The 11,314-nt window shown below is 39.4% G+C and overlaps 1 protein-coding gene across 2 annotated transcripts; it reads right to left on the bottom strand.

Annotated features, from left to right (window-relative positions):
- Positions 1 to 914: 914 nt before the first annotated feature.
- On the bottom strand, positions 915 to 10,789 carry LOC148648207 (glutathione synthetase-like). 2 transcript variants are annotated; one of them, XM_088608342.1, is made up of 13 exons: positions 10,080 to 10,789; positions 9,057 to 9,207; positions 8,489 to 8,634; positions 8,302 to 8,377; positions 7,699 to 7,838; positions 7,445 to 7,561; positions 7,073 to 7,153; positions 6,427 to 6,504; positions 6,147 to 6,213; positions 5,369 to 5,563; positions 4,613 to 4,694; positions 4,216 to 4,405; positions 915 to 3,417 (listed from the first exon to the last, which is right to left on the bottom strand). In XM_088608342.1, the coding sequence occupies exons 2-13, from the start codon at positions 9,189 to 9,191 to the stop codon at positions 3,294 to 3,296; spliced, it is 1,431 nt and encodes a 476-aa protein (XP_088464468.1). In that variant the 5' UTR covers positions 9,192 to 9,207; positions 10,080 to 10,789; the 3' UTR covers positions 915 to 3,293. The 2 variants fall into 2 exon arrangements, with proteins under 2 accessions (XP_088464468.1, XP_088464469.1); XM_088608343.1 differs by lacking the exon at positions 10,080 to 10,789 and adding an exon at positions 9,703 to 9,841.
- Positions 10,790 to 11,314: the final 525 nt, after the last annotated feature.

Genomic DNA, 11,314 nt, shown 5'->3' with positions numbered 1-11,314 from the left:
CGGGTTTCATTTTTTCCACCTCTGCTTCCAGTTATTACATTATTTTAAAACAAACTGAAGTTTAAAACAACTAAAATTTCCATATACGAAAATTACATGTAAAGTGAAAGATGTTTTAACAGCAAGGAGCAGACAAAGAACGACATGCAACATCGCGCCTGTACTTTGTATGCTGGTTACATCTAGAGTACAGTATATCCCTTCACTTTCAAAGTACAAAAACAATAGCCGTAATAAGCAATATACGAGACCCGTTATTTGAGTGGAGCTTTCTTTCAAACAATTCCAGACTGCAATATTACAAAAGTAAAAGCCCTACTTTGAAATTCTGTCTGTTGTGTTTTTTCATCATCCCTTATCCTCTCGATCAATTTATAATTACAGGTAAAACCAAAACGCCTTCAATCTTAGTAGAAACGAACTTAAAATTCTTAAACTATGTGTGTACTTATATGATTAGTTGAATATATTTACATATATACATAAAGAGCTATACAATATACAAATTATAACCTGTATGTCTTAAAAAAAACATCTAAAATGCTGCTTATGCTGCCGCTGTCAGGCAAGCGCGATGTTTTCTTGTGAAATTAAGGCTTTGCATTCGCATAACAATTATCCTCTTAATTACTGTACTTGTGTCGCAAGACCTCGTTTTTCAGGTAAAACAGAGCCATCCGCCTGATTATCTACTGCTGGCAAACTAAAGCTTTTATAGAAGGGCTTCCCAGCTTCCTTATAAAACAAAAACAATTTTAAAAAACAGTCAATAATTACCTTCAATGGCTATCAAAACTATTCACTCGACATGATTTCCCATTATTAATTATGAATAATGTATGCTCAGTTTTAAAGTTAAGATTTTAAACCAAACCGTGAGCTTTTACTTCATTAAATTATTACATAACCGTGAGTTTTTACTTCATTACAATGTCACTTTATTCCCATGTTTCTCTTAAAAAAACATCCAGATTAATTTATAATAAAATAGTTATCCTTTAAACATCAATCTTTTGTCTTCCTCATCACATATTAAAAAATGTAATATAAGAAAAATCAATTATTTCTCCCAATCTGACATTTTATACATTTTAAGTTTTTAATTTAAATTCAGCACAATAAAAATACTTCAAGCAGAGAACAATTATATGCACCGTTTATTCTAATTATACCACAATGTGGATTTCAAAATTTGTCCCCTTTTAAATCATGTCAGTTCTAACGTGTTCGTAGTGAATTATGTACGTTGAGCCTTGAATTGTAAAATGACTGGGTTAAAGACAGGGTGTATAAAAACTATACTAACCAAATTAAATTGCAAATACAGTACCACATATCTGCGGAGAAAGTCACAAAAAAACAGTGACTGGCTCAGCATGAGCTTTGCGCTCCACAAGCAAAGCATAAATCTGAAAAAGAAACATACCACAAAAACACCTTAAGATAGGATTCACTTGGACTGAAGCCATTGATTTTCCTCAACCACAGCGCGTGTGATGTGGTGAAGTGTGTTCAAACAAGAGCTTAAAACAAGTGAGCTGGAAACAGAACACGAGAAGCACAAAGACAAACTATGATCACTTTTTGAATGGGAAAAAACATACATTTTGCACTCTAGAGATGACAGTACAAAGACTCTTCAATGATAATACTTGACGAGCCAACAACAGACAAGGCAAGGCAAATATGACGAGATAGCCAAAGAATAATGCCTTCAGTGACATCCCTCATTGGCACCATGCTTGGGGATAAGGCTACAAGTCATTTTTACCAATTATCAAACACTATCTCATGGCTCATCAGTGACATGGCTCGTGCTGTTCTGTGTAAATTAGTGAAGTGAATCGCCAGCAAAAGTTATTTAGCACTACAATTTAGTCTACAGATGTGGTAGACTGTGTTCATCTCCTTGTATATGTGTGATAAATTAATAATTCAGGTTCTACACATGAACAACTAACCATTTCATCAATGACCACAGAGTTCCATGGTCAAGATGTGTTGGAAATTGCACTGATGGTGCAAAATCAACAACAAGGGGCTTGTTAAAGCAGTGGCTCAAGATGCAATAGGGGTGCATTACAGGAAACACAGGGAACAAATTACCACATGCCTGTCAATCCAAGGGAAGTACTGCACAATGCTGTAAAAATGGTCAAGTTAATAAAACCACATCCTTTGAATTACTGGACCTTTTCTGAACTGGATAATAATATGGGAAGCAAACAGATAAAATTGCTGCTGCACACACAGCTGTCGGCTCTCTTGGGGTAAAGTGTTGACCAGGCGATTTAAACTGCACAAGTCCAGCCATTGCCCACTTTCTGTCATTATTCAGCCACTGGTGGTCAAGTTCTCATGTTCGAGGATGTTGTCTGAAATTTTTGCTCTTTAAATTGGACTACAATAGCAAAGGTCAGAAGTTTTCAATGTGCAAACCGAACTGAAGCCGCAGTTAAAAGCTTAGTTTATTCTTTGAAATAAAACATAAGAGGTGTTTCTAAGCCTGCAAGAGTACCTGGCGACAAAAGAGCTTCAATTGTGGGACAACCTTAAGTGTTAAATCGAGTAGGATATCATACACCTGGCACAGCAATTACAGGTTTATTTTCTCTAAATGGTCAATACAAAGAGTTGGATTCTTAAATTTCCCTACCTCTCTGGTGCCACACAATTCAACCATAAATGAGCAAGAATCTCACTGAAACAGAAACTAATGGTGTCCTGAAGACTGAGCTTCAACAAATACATTTGCCAACGCAATCTGAGTATCCACTGTATCAGGTAGGGCAGTCAAGGGTTCACTGTAATTTGCCACCTCATAGCTTTTGAGAAAGTGGATTTTGGTTCACAGGGAAATCACTGCCCATTAGCTGAAAACCTTGTGTCTTGTGGCAGAAACCGTCACCTACAGTACCTTCTGCTCCGGGAAAGAGGCACAATCATCACATTAGTTGTAAAATGCATTTTTGATATTTCTTATTAGCATTTTCGTGTGTAATTATAATTACAATATGTGCAGGTACAAAAATGACTAGGATTTTGGAATATATAGGTAGTTCTGGATAGAATCGGTCAGCAAGAGTATCCTATTTCATGGAAGTAAAACAAAACAATAAAATCCTCACATCTTTTAAAATAATTATAAAATTTACAAAACTCTTCATGATGATTTCATTCATTGAGATAATTCTTCAGACAACTGTAGTTGTTCCTGGTCCTTCCTTAGTGTTGTCATCAGGTGATGGGCCTCATGTGCAGTTCCTCCTCCACACAGAAAGAGGCAGCGTGGTTCATACGATTAGGGGGTTGTCCAGGACTGCCACGCCTGCAGCCACACCCCCATCAGAATGTTCTGCACTCTTGGTCCTCAGCAGGTGTCCTGCACACTCGTTCAGCACCATCCGTTTATCCTGCCTGTATGAGCACATGGAGTTGAGCACCAGGAATTAACTTCCAATACCCTGTTTCCCCAAATTAATCTGCACAGGCCTGCACAACTGATCAGACAGTATCGGGTAATATAGGTATGGGCCCAAATCAGAGGTCTACTGGCATTTTATAAAATACTGGGTTAAATTCCAGGCCTGGGATGCGAACTGTGTGGAGTTTGAATGTTCTCTTCCAGTTCTCACAGCTCTCCTCCAACAATTCCAGTTTCTTCCCACAAACCTACATAGTTTTACACATTCTCCGAATTCAAAGTACTAGAAAGGGGTCTAAATTCAAATCCCTTTCATGTCCTTACAATCAAAACTGCTTAATAGTGCAGAAAATGGAAACCATTACGTTTTCTTAAATATTAGATTATTTGAAGCAGAAAAACATGATTCAAAAATCCATTCAATGACAAAAATTACTCTTCATATTAAGTAACTGCACCTTTTAAGTAGATTTCTTTTTACAAGAGATCACATTTACGTGTGTATTTGTAATAGGTTATTTGGTGTTTTAATGGTGTATGCTTATGATATATTTGACATGAATTCACTAAGACCTGTACTGGGTTAAGCCTGTATGTACTTTTTGTGCCACAATATTGAAAGAGTTCAATAAATTATATTGGAGATGACATATGTATGTTCTGTTTTTTTTCGGTTTCTGTTGGCCAGCACCTTGTGAAATTACAATGACCAGGTAAGACCCTTAAAGAACAGAGCCCAGTCTGATTAATCCCCTCAGCACCCTGGCGGTGAAGAGACTGACACACTGTACCTGATGTAGGCCCCAAACACACCCAGCTCACTCAGGCAGCTGCTAAGCTTCACAGCACAGCCACTTCTCAGCAGGTAGTTCTTCGTAGCCTGAGGCTGGACCTTGTCCATCAGGATGTAGGCAGTTCTGTCAGGGCTGCCTCTGGCCTTGTCCAGCACCTGGCAAATCTCCTCCCCGTAGATATTGTTTCCTGTGTGAGAAAACAGAATATTCACAACTGCAGGCACTGGCCTTGAATTTGTAAAATATTTGTTTCCTGTGTGAGAAGAGAGAAACTCCACTTCAGAAGAGACCTAATTCCAGAACAAGAAGAAGGATGCAATATTCACAATGGCCTTAAAATATGACCTCGATTTTTTATTTTTTAACATACTAAAGAAGTAGTGTGTCCTCTCACCTCCCCCTTCTCTCTGAGGTTTTAAAACAAAATGCTCTGGGTTAGCCAGGGCCATGGCTACAGTCCTGTCTCCTTCTTCTCCCTGTGGATTTAATTGCAGTTTTCAGTCTGTAAGCCATTTTACATTAGTGGATAAACAGAAGTGAAGGTGGAAAGAAAAAAATTAAATATTGACTTAAACTTACTATGTTAATTCTAACAGGGACATTAAATTGTTCAAAATGTTCAATAAGCAGGGATGCATGTTCAGCATGAAGTTCAGACAATGCCAGTTTGAGTGTGGGCTGCCATTGGCCATCTATAGGTGCATTTACACCAGCATGAATATTCACCATTCACCACACAAGAGGACATTTTCCATTGTGCAGCAACTTAGGACATATTCTGGTACAAGTGGAGAAATTTCCCAGATTCCACAGCTCATTAGGTACTATATCAATCACAAATAAAACCCAAATTCAAGGCTATATTTTCAAGAACAAAATATTTTTTTAAGCATGAATGATGCAATTCCGGTCAAACTAAAAGCAAAATCATCCTGGATTAGTTCAAAATTGGGTCTGGATGTAATGGTATTGTAATAGTAGCTTTTAATTCATTTTAGTTCACTGTCAATTAACACTCTTTAATCATATTCTATAATTCCATGAAGAATCAGAGTAATTCATTCCTATTCATAAAGGGTGTGGTGAATATTCAATGTGGGCTAATAGTTTGCTGCTGTTCTTCTCCATGCTTATACTAGGGTTATCTCACCATGTCCAGGGTGTAGAGGCCAGTGAAAGTAGCTCTGATCTGAGCAACAGCTGTTGGGTTGTCAGGGAAGAACCTCTCTAGAACTCCGGGCCGGGTCAGTTCTTGCTGGACCTTCTTGGTCCCGGCCAGGTGGGCACCGATGTCAGGGCACTTCACTGCCCGTGAGCGCTCCATCATGACTCTGGCCTCCCAGCCCTGCACAACAACACCCACAGCCCAGGGCTCCAGTTCACACAAGGTGTCCTACCAGTACATCATCTGCACTACATCACTGTTCACAGCCTGCCTCTTCAGTGCCTGGGCCATTACAGATAATGCTCACAAAAGGTCATAACCAAAAAGAAAGAATTTCCCTGACCTTTCATTTACAACAATAAAATGCTGTGAAATGGGAACGTGAAATTGTTCATAGTGTAGCTGCTGTGCTTCCTTCAAAACCAGTGGGCACATTTCTTGAGCTCCTCTGGCTGTGTGTGTGGCTAGTTTTGCAGTGAACACTGTGTGAAAATATTCTGTTATATCCCAATTGATCTGCATCTGGTTGAACAGAACATCAGCAAGAAATGCAGTCTGCACACAAGGTTGGACTTCAGATGTTAACACTCCCTTGACCAGTCTGTTGACAAGTTACTGAAACATCTTTTGAAATGACAAAAAGTGTAAAGTATGTACCAGTGTTCACAGTATCAGTCCTAAGTGTCAGTTTCATACAGCTCAATAAATTCAAAACAGCAGCCATGTAGCTCCCCAAGAAGAGACAGAAACATCATGCACGGACCTGTTCTGTGTAGTTCTGGGGCATGTAACCATTCCGAAAGTACACAATTGCAACTTCTCGGCCATCTCTAAACAGAAACGGAATTGTAAAAAAGTTTTAGCAATCCTCAAAATTTTGTTTCACTCATTTCCAAATTTGCATCTGAATAGTATTTGTGAAACCTGTCACAAGACCACCCTCTCTCTGTAGTTTTCAATTTGCACCCTGGATTTTAAGGCCTTGAAGACAGCATTGCCACATCTTTCACGTCTATGAGAAAAGCAATGGAGATACTACTTACACAAAAAGCCTTTTGTCCTGGTCCAAAAATCCACCTTTGTACACATCAGCAAATCGCCTCCTTATGACAGCAATATTTCTGCAAATGTAATTAGAATTTAATTATGTCAATTATGTGTCTTTTGCTACACCCCATGCCTGAAATTTCCATCTTAACTCACCAGAAAAACCCCTGTGCAAGCCTTCTCCTTCTCCTCCAAGGTGCACACTGTCCATGCACAGTGGTGCCAACCTCCATCTTGCACACCCAAGCACCACAGAGCCCACAGCAGATGAACAGAGGACTGATGCTGCTGTCTCCTGCATTACAGCCGGAGACCTAATGGCCAGTGGGTCAATTTTCTACAGGTAGTCAGGGATGTCCTAACAGACTCTGGTCTCCCCCAGCTTGATGACACTTGGCCAAGTGCACACTGCCAGCTGGGGCAACAGCTGCGTTTCTTATCTGTGTACTTTTTATTTTACAATTCATACATGCCTTGCTCTCTATAGATAAAACAACAATAAAACCCAATGTTAATCAGTCTCTTTCAGATTCCTTATACTGTACGTCTTTTCTTTAAAAAAAAACAATGAAGTATGTAATAAAGACACAGAATACAATGTGTACCCTCCAGATGAATATCTGAATAGCTGAATAAATTTACCTGTTCCAGAGTTCATTTTCAACATATCGATGGTCATATATATTCACTTGGACATTTTCAACCAGAAACATCACCACAGCCCTGGAAGAGACAAGTGTTTCAACTCAACAAGGCTAACACGAAGATTAACTCACTGTGCCACCAGTAGCTACAAGGCAATGTCCTCACAACCTGGAATGCTTTTTCATCCAATTCACTTTAGGCATTGTATTATCATAATTTCCAGTATGTGTTCCTCCTTCACACCAGGCAGAATGCAGCCTTGAACAGCAACACAGCTGCTTTTTTGTTAATCTAATTAACAAATTAGATGCAAAGGTGTAAACATTAAAAAGAGAAAGTAAAATGTATACACTCATGAGCTCATCTCACCTCTCAGAGCCATAGAGCTCCCAGGCTTTTGCAATGGCCTTAGCAAGTCCTGCAGCTGGGTTATTGTCCAGGATCTTCTTCTCTACATCTAGGAGGCCTGCAACCTTCAGGACATGTCTTTAACAGGAAGGTGGAAACCATCAGGGTTGATGAGATGGGCACCACAGGAAAGACTCGCAGCTTGAACACACACAGCTCATACACAGTAATACAAGAGAGCTCTGAAAATATCACCCAGGCTCCCAGAAACGTACCTATGAACTATTGGAGTCCTTGAGGAAAGACCTCCAAAACTGGCAGCTATGGTGTTGATCTCGATCTGTTTTAAAGATGTGCCGCCATCTTTTCCACTGTCCAGCATGTAGTCTGAGCGGTTTAACCCCAAAGCTAAAGACTGCAAAAAACATATGTTCAAATTAGACAGGCCACAGAGTTAAATCTTACTCAGTTAAGTGCATGAGATACAAATAACTAACAACATTACATTCAGGGCCTGACAGCCAGGGTTAATATATAACACAGAAGGCCGCAGTGCAAAGTAATGGTTAGGTTTCTAGACTTGAACATAGAAGACAACGAGTTCAAATACCATATCTGAAACTGCTGTTTTATCCTTGAGCAAGGCACAGAACTACTGCTCCAGTAATGCATCTAGCTGTGTTAATAAGTAAATGTATACATTTATAAGAAACTTTATGAGAGCATCAATCAAGCTAAAGATACAATCACACTCCTTCTCGGTGTACGTTTATAACAATTAATTCAAATAAATCATTATCAGCCTGAGATGCAGCACAAAACGTCAGGAATTTCTGAAAAGATGTTAATGAATACCTGCTTTACTAATCACTGCCTACCTGGGAACAGCCCTCTTTAAGAACCTGCCTGTAGATGCTGAACAGTCTGGCAGTGAAGTCATCTACTTCTATTGTGCTGAGGAGAAAAAGTAAAAGTGCTCATGACTCATCTGTTTAGACCGCAGTCGTGATCTCTCAGCTTACGGCTATACGGCCAGCACCCGAGGTTTGCTGCTCTATACTGTACCTTGCCAGGGCTCGTTCCAGAAACTCTGCATCTTGGCTGATTCTGTCCACGAGCAGGTTGAAGTGTGTCTGAACCTGCAGCGCCTGTTCAAACAGATCTCGTGGCACTGGAGTGGGGAACAGTGTGAATGGGGCATAGCTGACAACCTGGAACGAGATGGTGAATTTTCCACATCAGCAGTGCTTCCCAGCACTGTACTTTGAGAAAGTGAAAAGTCAGACTGTCTTATTTAATCAGATATATTCTTTTCAAATAATCATTTTAGTACAATCAGCACCTCTAACTGCAAGGCAGCACCTCTAACTGCCAAAGCACAATGTCACCTTATTGATGTTACAGGAAAAAAAAACTATATTTGGTCTAGAATTAAATTTCCCTTGAAGGCCAACTCAAAACATCCCATGTCCTACAGTATACTCATCTATTCCAGATCACAAAATATTTTGAAGCAAACGTCAAATGATGGCTAGTTTTTAAGCACACAAAAGCTTACAGTATTAGTGTTTATTGACAATCTCATCCGAATGAACTGGACGAGCACTAAAGAGTGGATACCAATGCCCTTCACCTCTGATGAACTGGGACTCTCTCTGGTTCTCATCAGGACACCGTGAAGCAGGGCAGAGTCCTTAGCCACCTCCTGTAGATCCTGTATCAGAGCCTCGTTCATCAGCACTTCCTCAGGGATTGGATTAGACGCCATTGGGTCTGAAAAAGATCTGGACAAAATGCTCAGTTTTACGTGCCAATGTAGTACACAGACTATCACAGTAGTAAACAGACTATGACAGGCATGGATGTGGCAAAGACTACAATGAATTAAATGTCTTTATTTCGTTCAACGATTCAACACTCAGTATTAAGTGCTAAAACTATGCGGTAACAATGAATAAAAAACAATAAATTAATTAATACAATGAATCCCGTTTGTCATTTTTAAGTGCGTAAAGTTTTTTAATCTAAAATGTTCTCGCTAGAGTTACTTTTTTATAAAAAGAAACGGGAGAAAAACTATTTTCTAAAATTCTAACGTGGTTTAACACTATTTTATACCAAACTCCCTAAAAGGGTCTAAGCTTAAGTTTCTTTTTTGCAAAGTCATCGTGAATGGTAAAGTGCCGTAACGTGACTCATCAATAACACAAATCTGTGTTTCTTGGCATCTTCAGTATACCACGATCAACCGATTACGATCATTTAAACTTGGTACTAACATAAGTCGCAGTCAAGAAAGCACCGTAATTGAGCTGAATTACTGCTTTTTGGACAGAATAACGTATCCTTTCAACTCAGCTTCATCCGTGAAAACGTTGAGTTCCGATTCCCATTCAAATATAACGGAAACGAGCATTAAGCTACGAATCAGTGTATCTGAATATCTATGGTACAGATCTAAAGATAACGATACTACATACACTACAACAGAACTAATTTTATTGACTTCTATACAAAAACCTGCCCTCCCACCTGTCAAAAGCTTTAGATGTTAAAGCTTAGACGTGCAATCCCCAGTAGCTCTCAGCGTTGAGATAATGCTCCAATGGCATATGAAAAACATAGATGAAAACAATTAACATTAACAGTGACTTACCTGACAGCTTCCCTTTGTCAAGAAAGGTAAAAATGAGTGATGACAGGAGGTCGGACTCAGATGCGGTAGCACACACAACTCTTAACAGCGCTGCCTGAGTCAGAGAATCGAGTTTACGGAAGCGCACGCAGGAAAAGGATTTGTTGGGGTCACGCATTGAACGAAAAAACAGAGCGCACCGCCTAGTGGTGGAGTGCTGTAATATTAATTATTGATTATTATAGTTTTGCAGTTAAACGTGGAGCTCCATCTTCACGCAAAGCATCGATGGCATGGATAGTTTCGTTTTGCATCATTATTGATTTATGAAGGCCTTTGCAAGCCTGCATGACAGACGGGTTGTATCTATATCGCAAAGAAAAAAATGAACTGCATTTTGTGCAATGCCCGGTTAATCCACTAGATACAAACGAATTTGAGTACACTTTTGAATCTGCTGATCTGCATTGTTGTCAGTGCGTTGAAGCGTGACCCCATGACTTTCATTTCTATGGCCCGCACAAATCCTGTCCTGATAAGAACCAGCGGTGGAAGAACACGAGGAATGCGCAGTTTAGACACACACACGCCATTACCCTGGTCACGACCTCGACAGAAGGCAGTTCTCCCCAAAAAAATAAGGGTTGCGTTGGTCTTCGAGAAAAACAAACATTGCGGTGTGCAAGCCTCATTCTGTTCGAACTGTGCAGAAGCTCAGTTTTATCCGAATAAAGTCTGAGGCCAATACGTCTTAATAACAGCAGTAACTTGCATTTTTAATTCCGGATCATGCGTGCTGTTTCCTGTTATTCTCAGCGTTAACGAAGAGTGAAACGAAAGGGCGTAGAAGCTTTCTCCCTTCACAAACCTGTACATCTGAAGAATTGTAATAATGGTTTCATCAAGTTATTTCAGGATGTGCTGCGCCCCAACGTACTATTTGTCCACCCATAAAGTTATGAATATTTTACAAAAAATACTTTTTTTTTTTGCATTAAATGCATTTGTTGGAATTGTTTTCATTAGCTTAATTATTTGTACCTTCAAACCCAGGGTTAGGTGTTTAAGGTGTTTTCTAATATTTAACCATGTTCTCGAAATCGTATTGCTTGTGCACTCCTTTCACTGGTGAAGAGACACCAGTTTCCAAATTACCGCTGGTACAACACGAGAACCCATTGTCACATTTTTAGGTATTAGTTTCAAGATCGATATAATTTAACAATAAAAAACCAAATTGAAACACGATCATAATA

This window comes from Lepisosteus platostomus, chromosome 15 (assembly GCF_059453375.1).
Source record: "Lepisosteus platostomus isolate fLepPlt1 chromosome 15, fLepPlt1.hap1, whole genome shotgun sequence".
NCBI classification, from domain to species: Eukaryota; Metazoa; Chordata; class Actinopteri; order Semionotiformes; family Lepisosteidae; genus Lepisosteus; species Lepisosteus platostomus.
The sequence above is the reverse complement of the archived record's forward strand: the minus strand, read 5'-3'. Positions and strand labels throughout refer to the sequence as shown.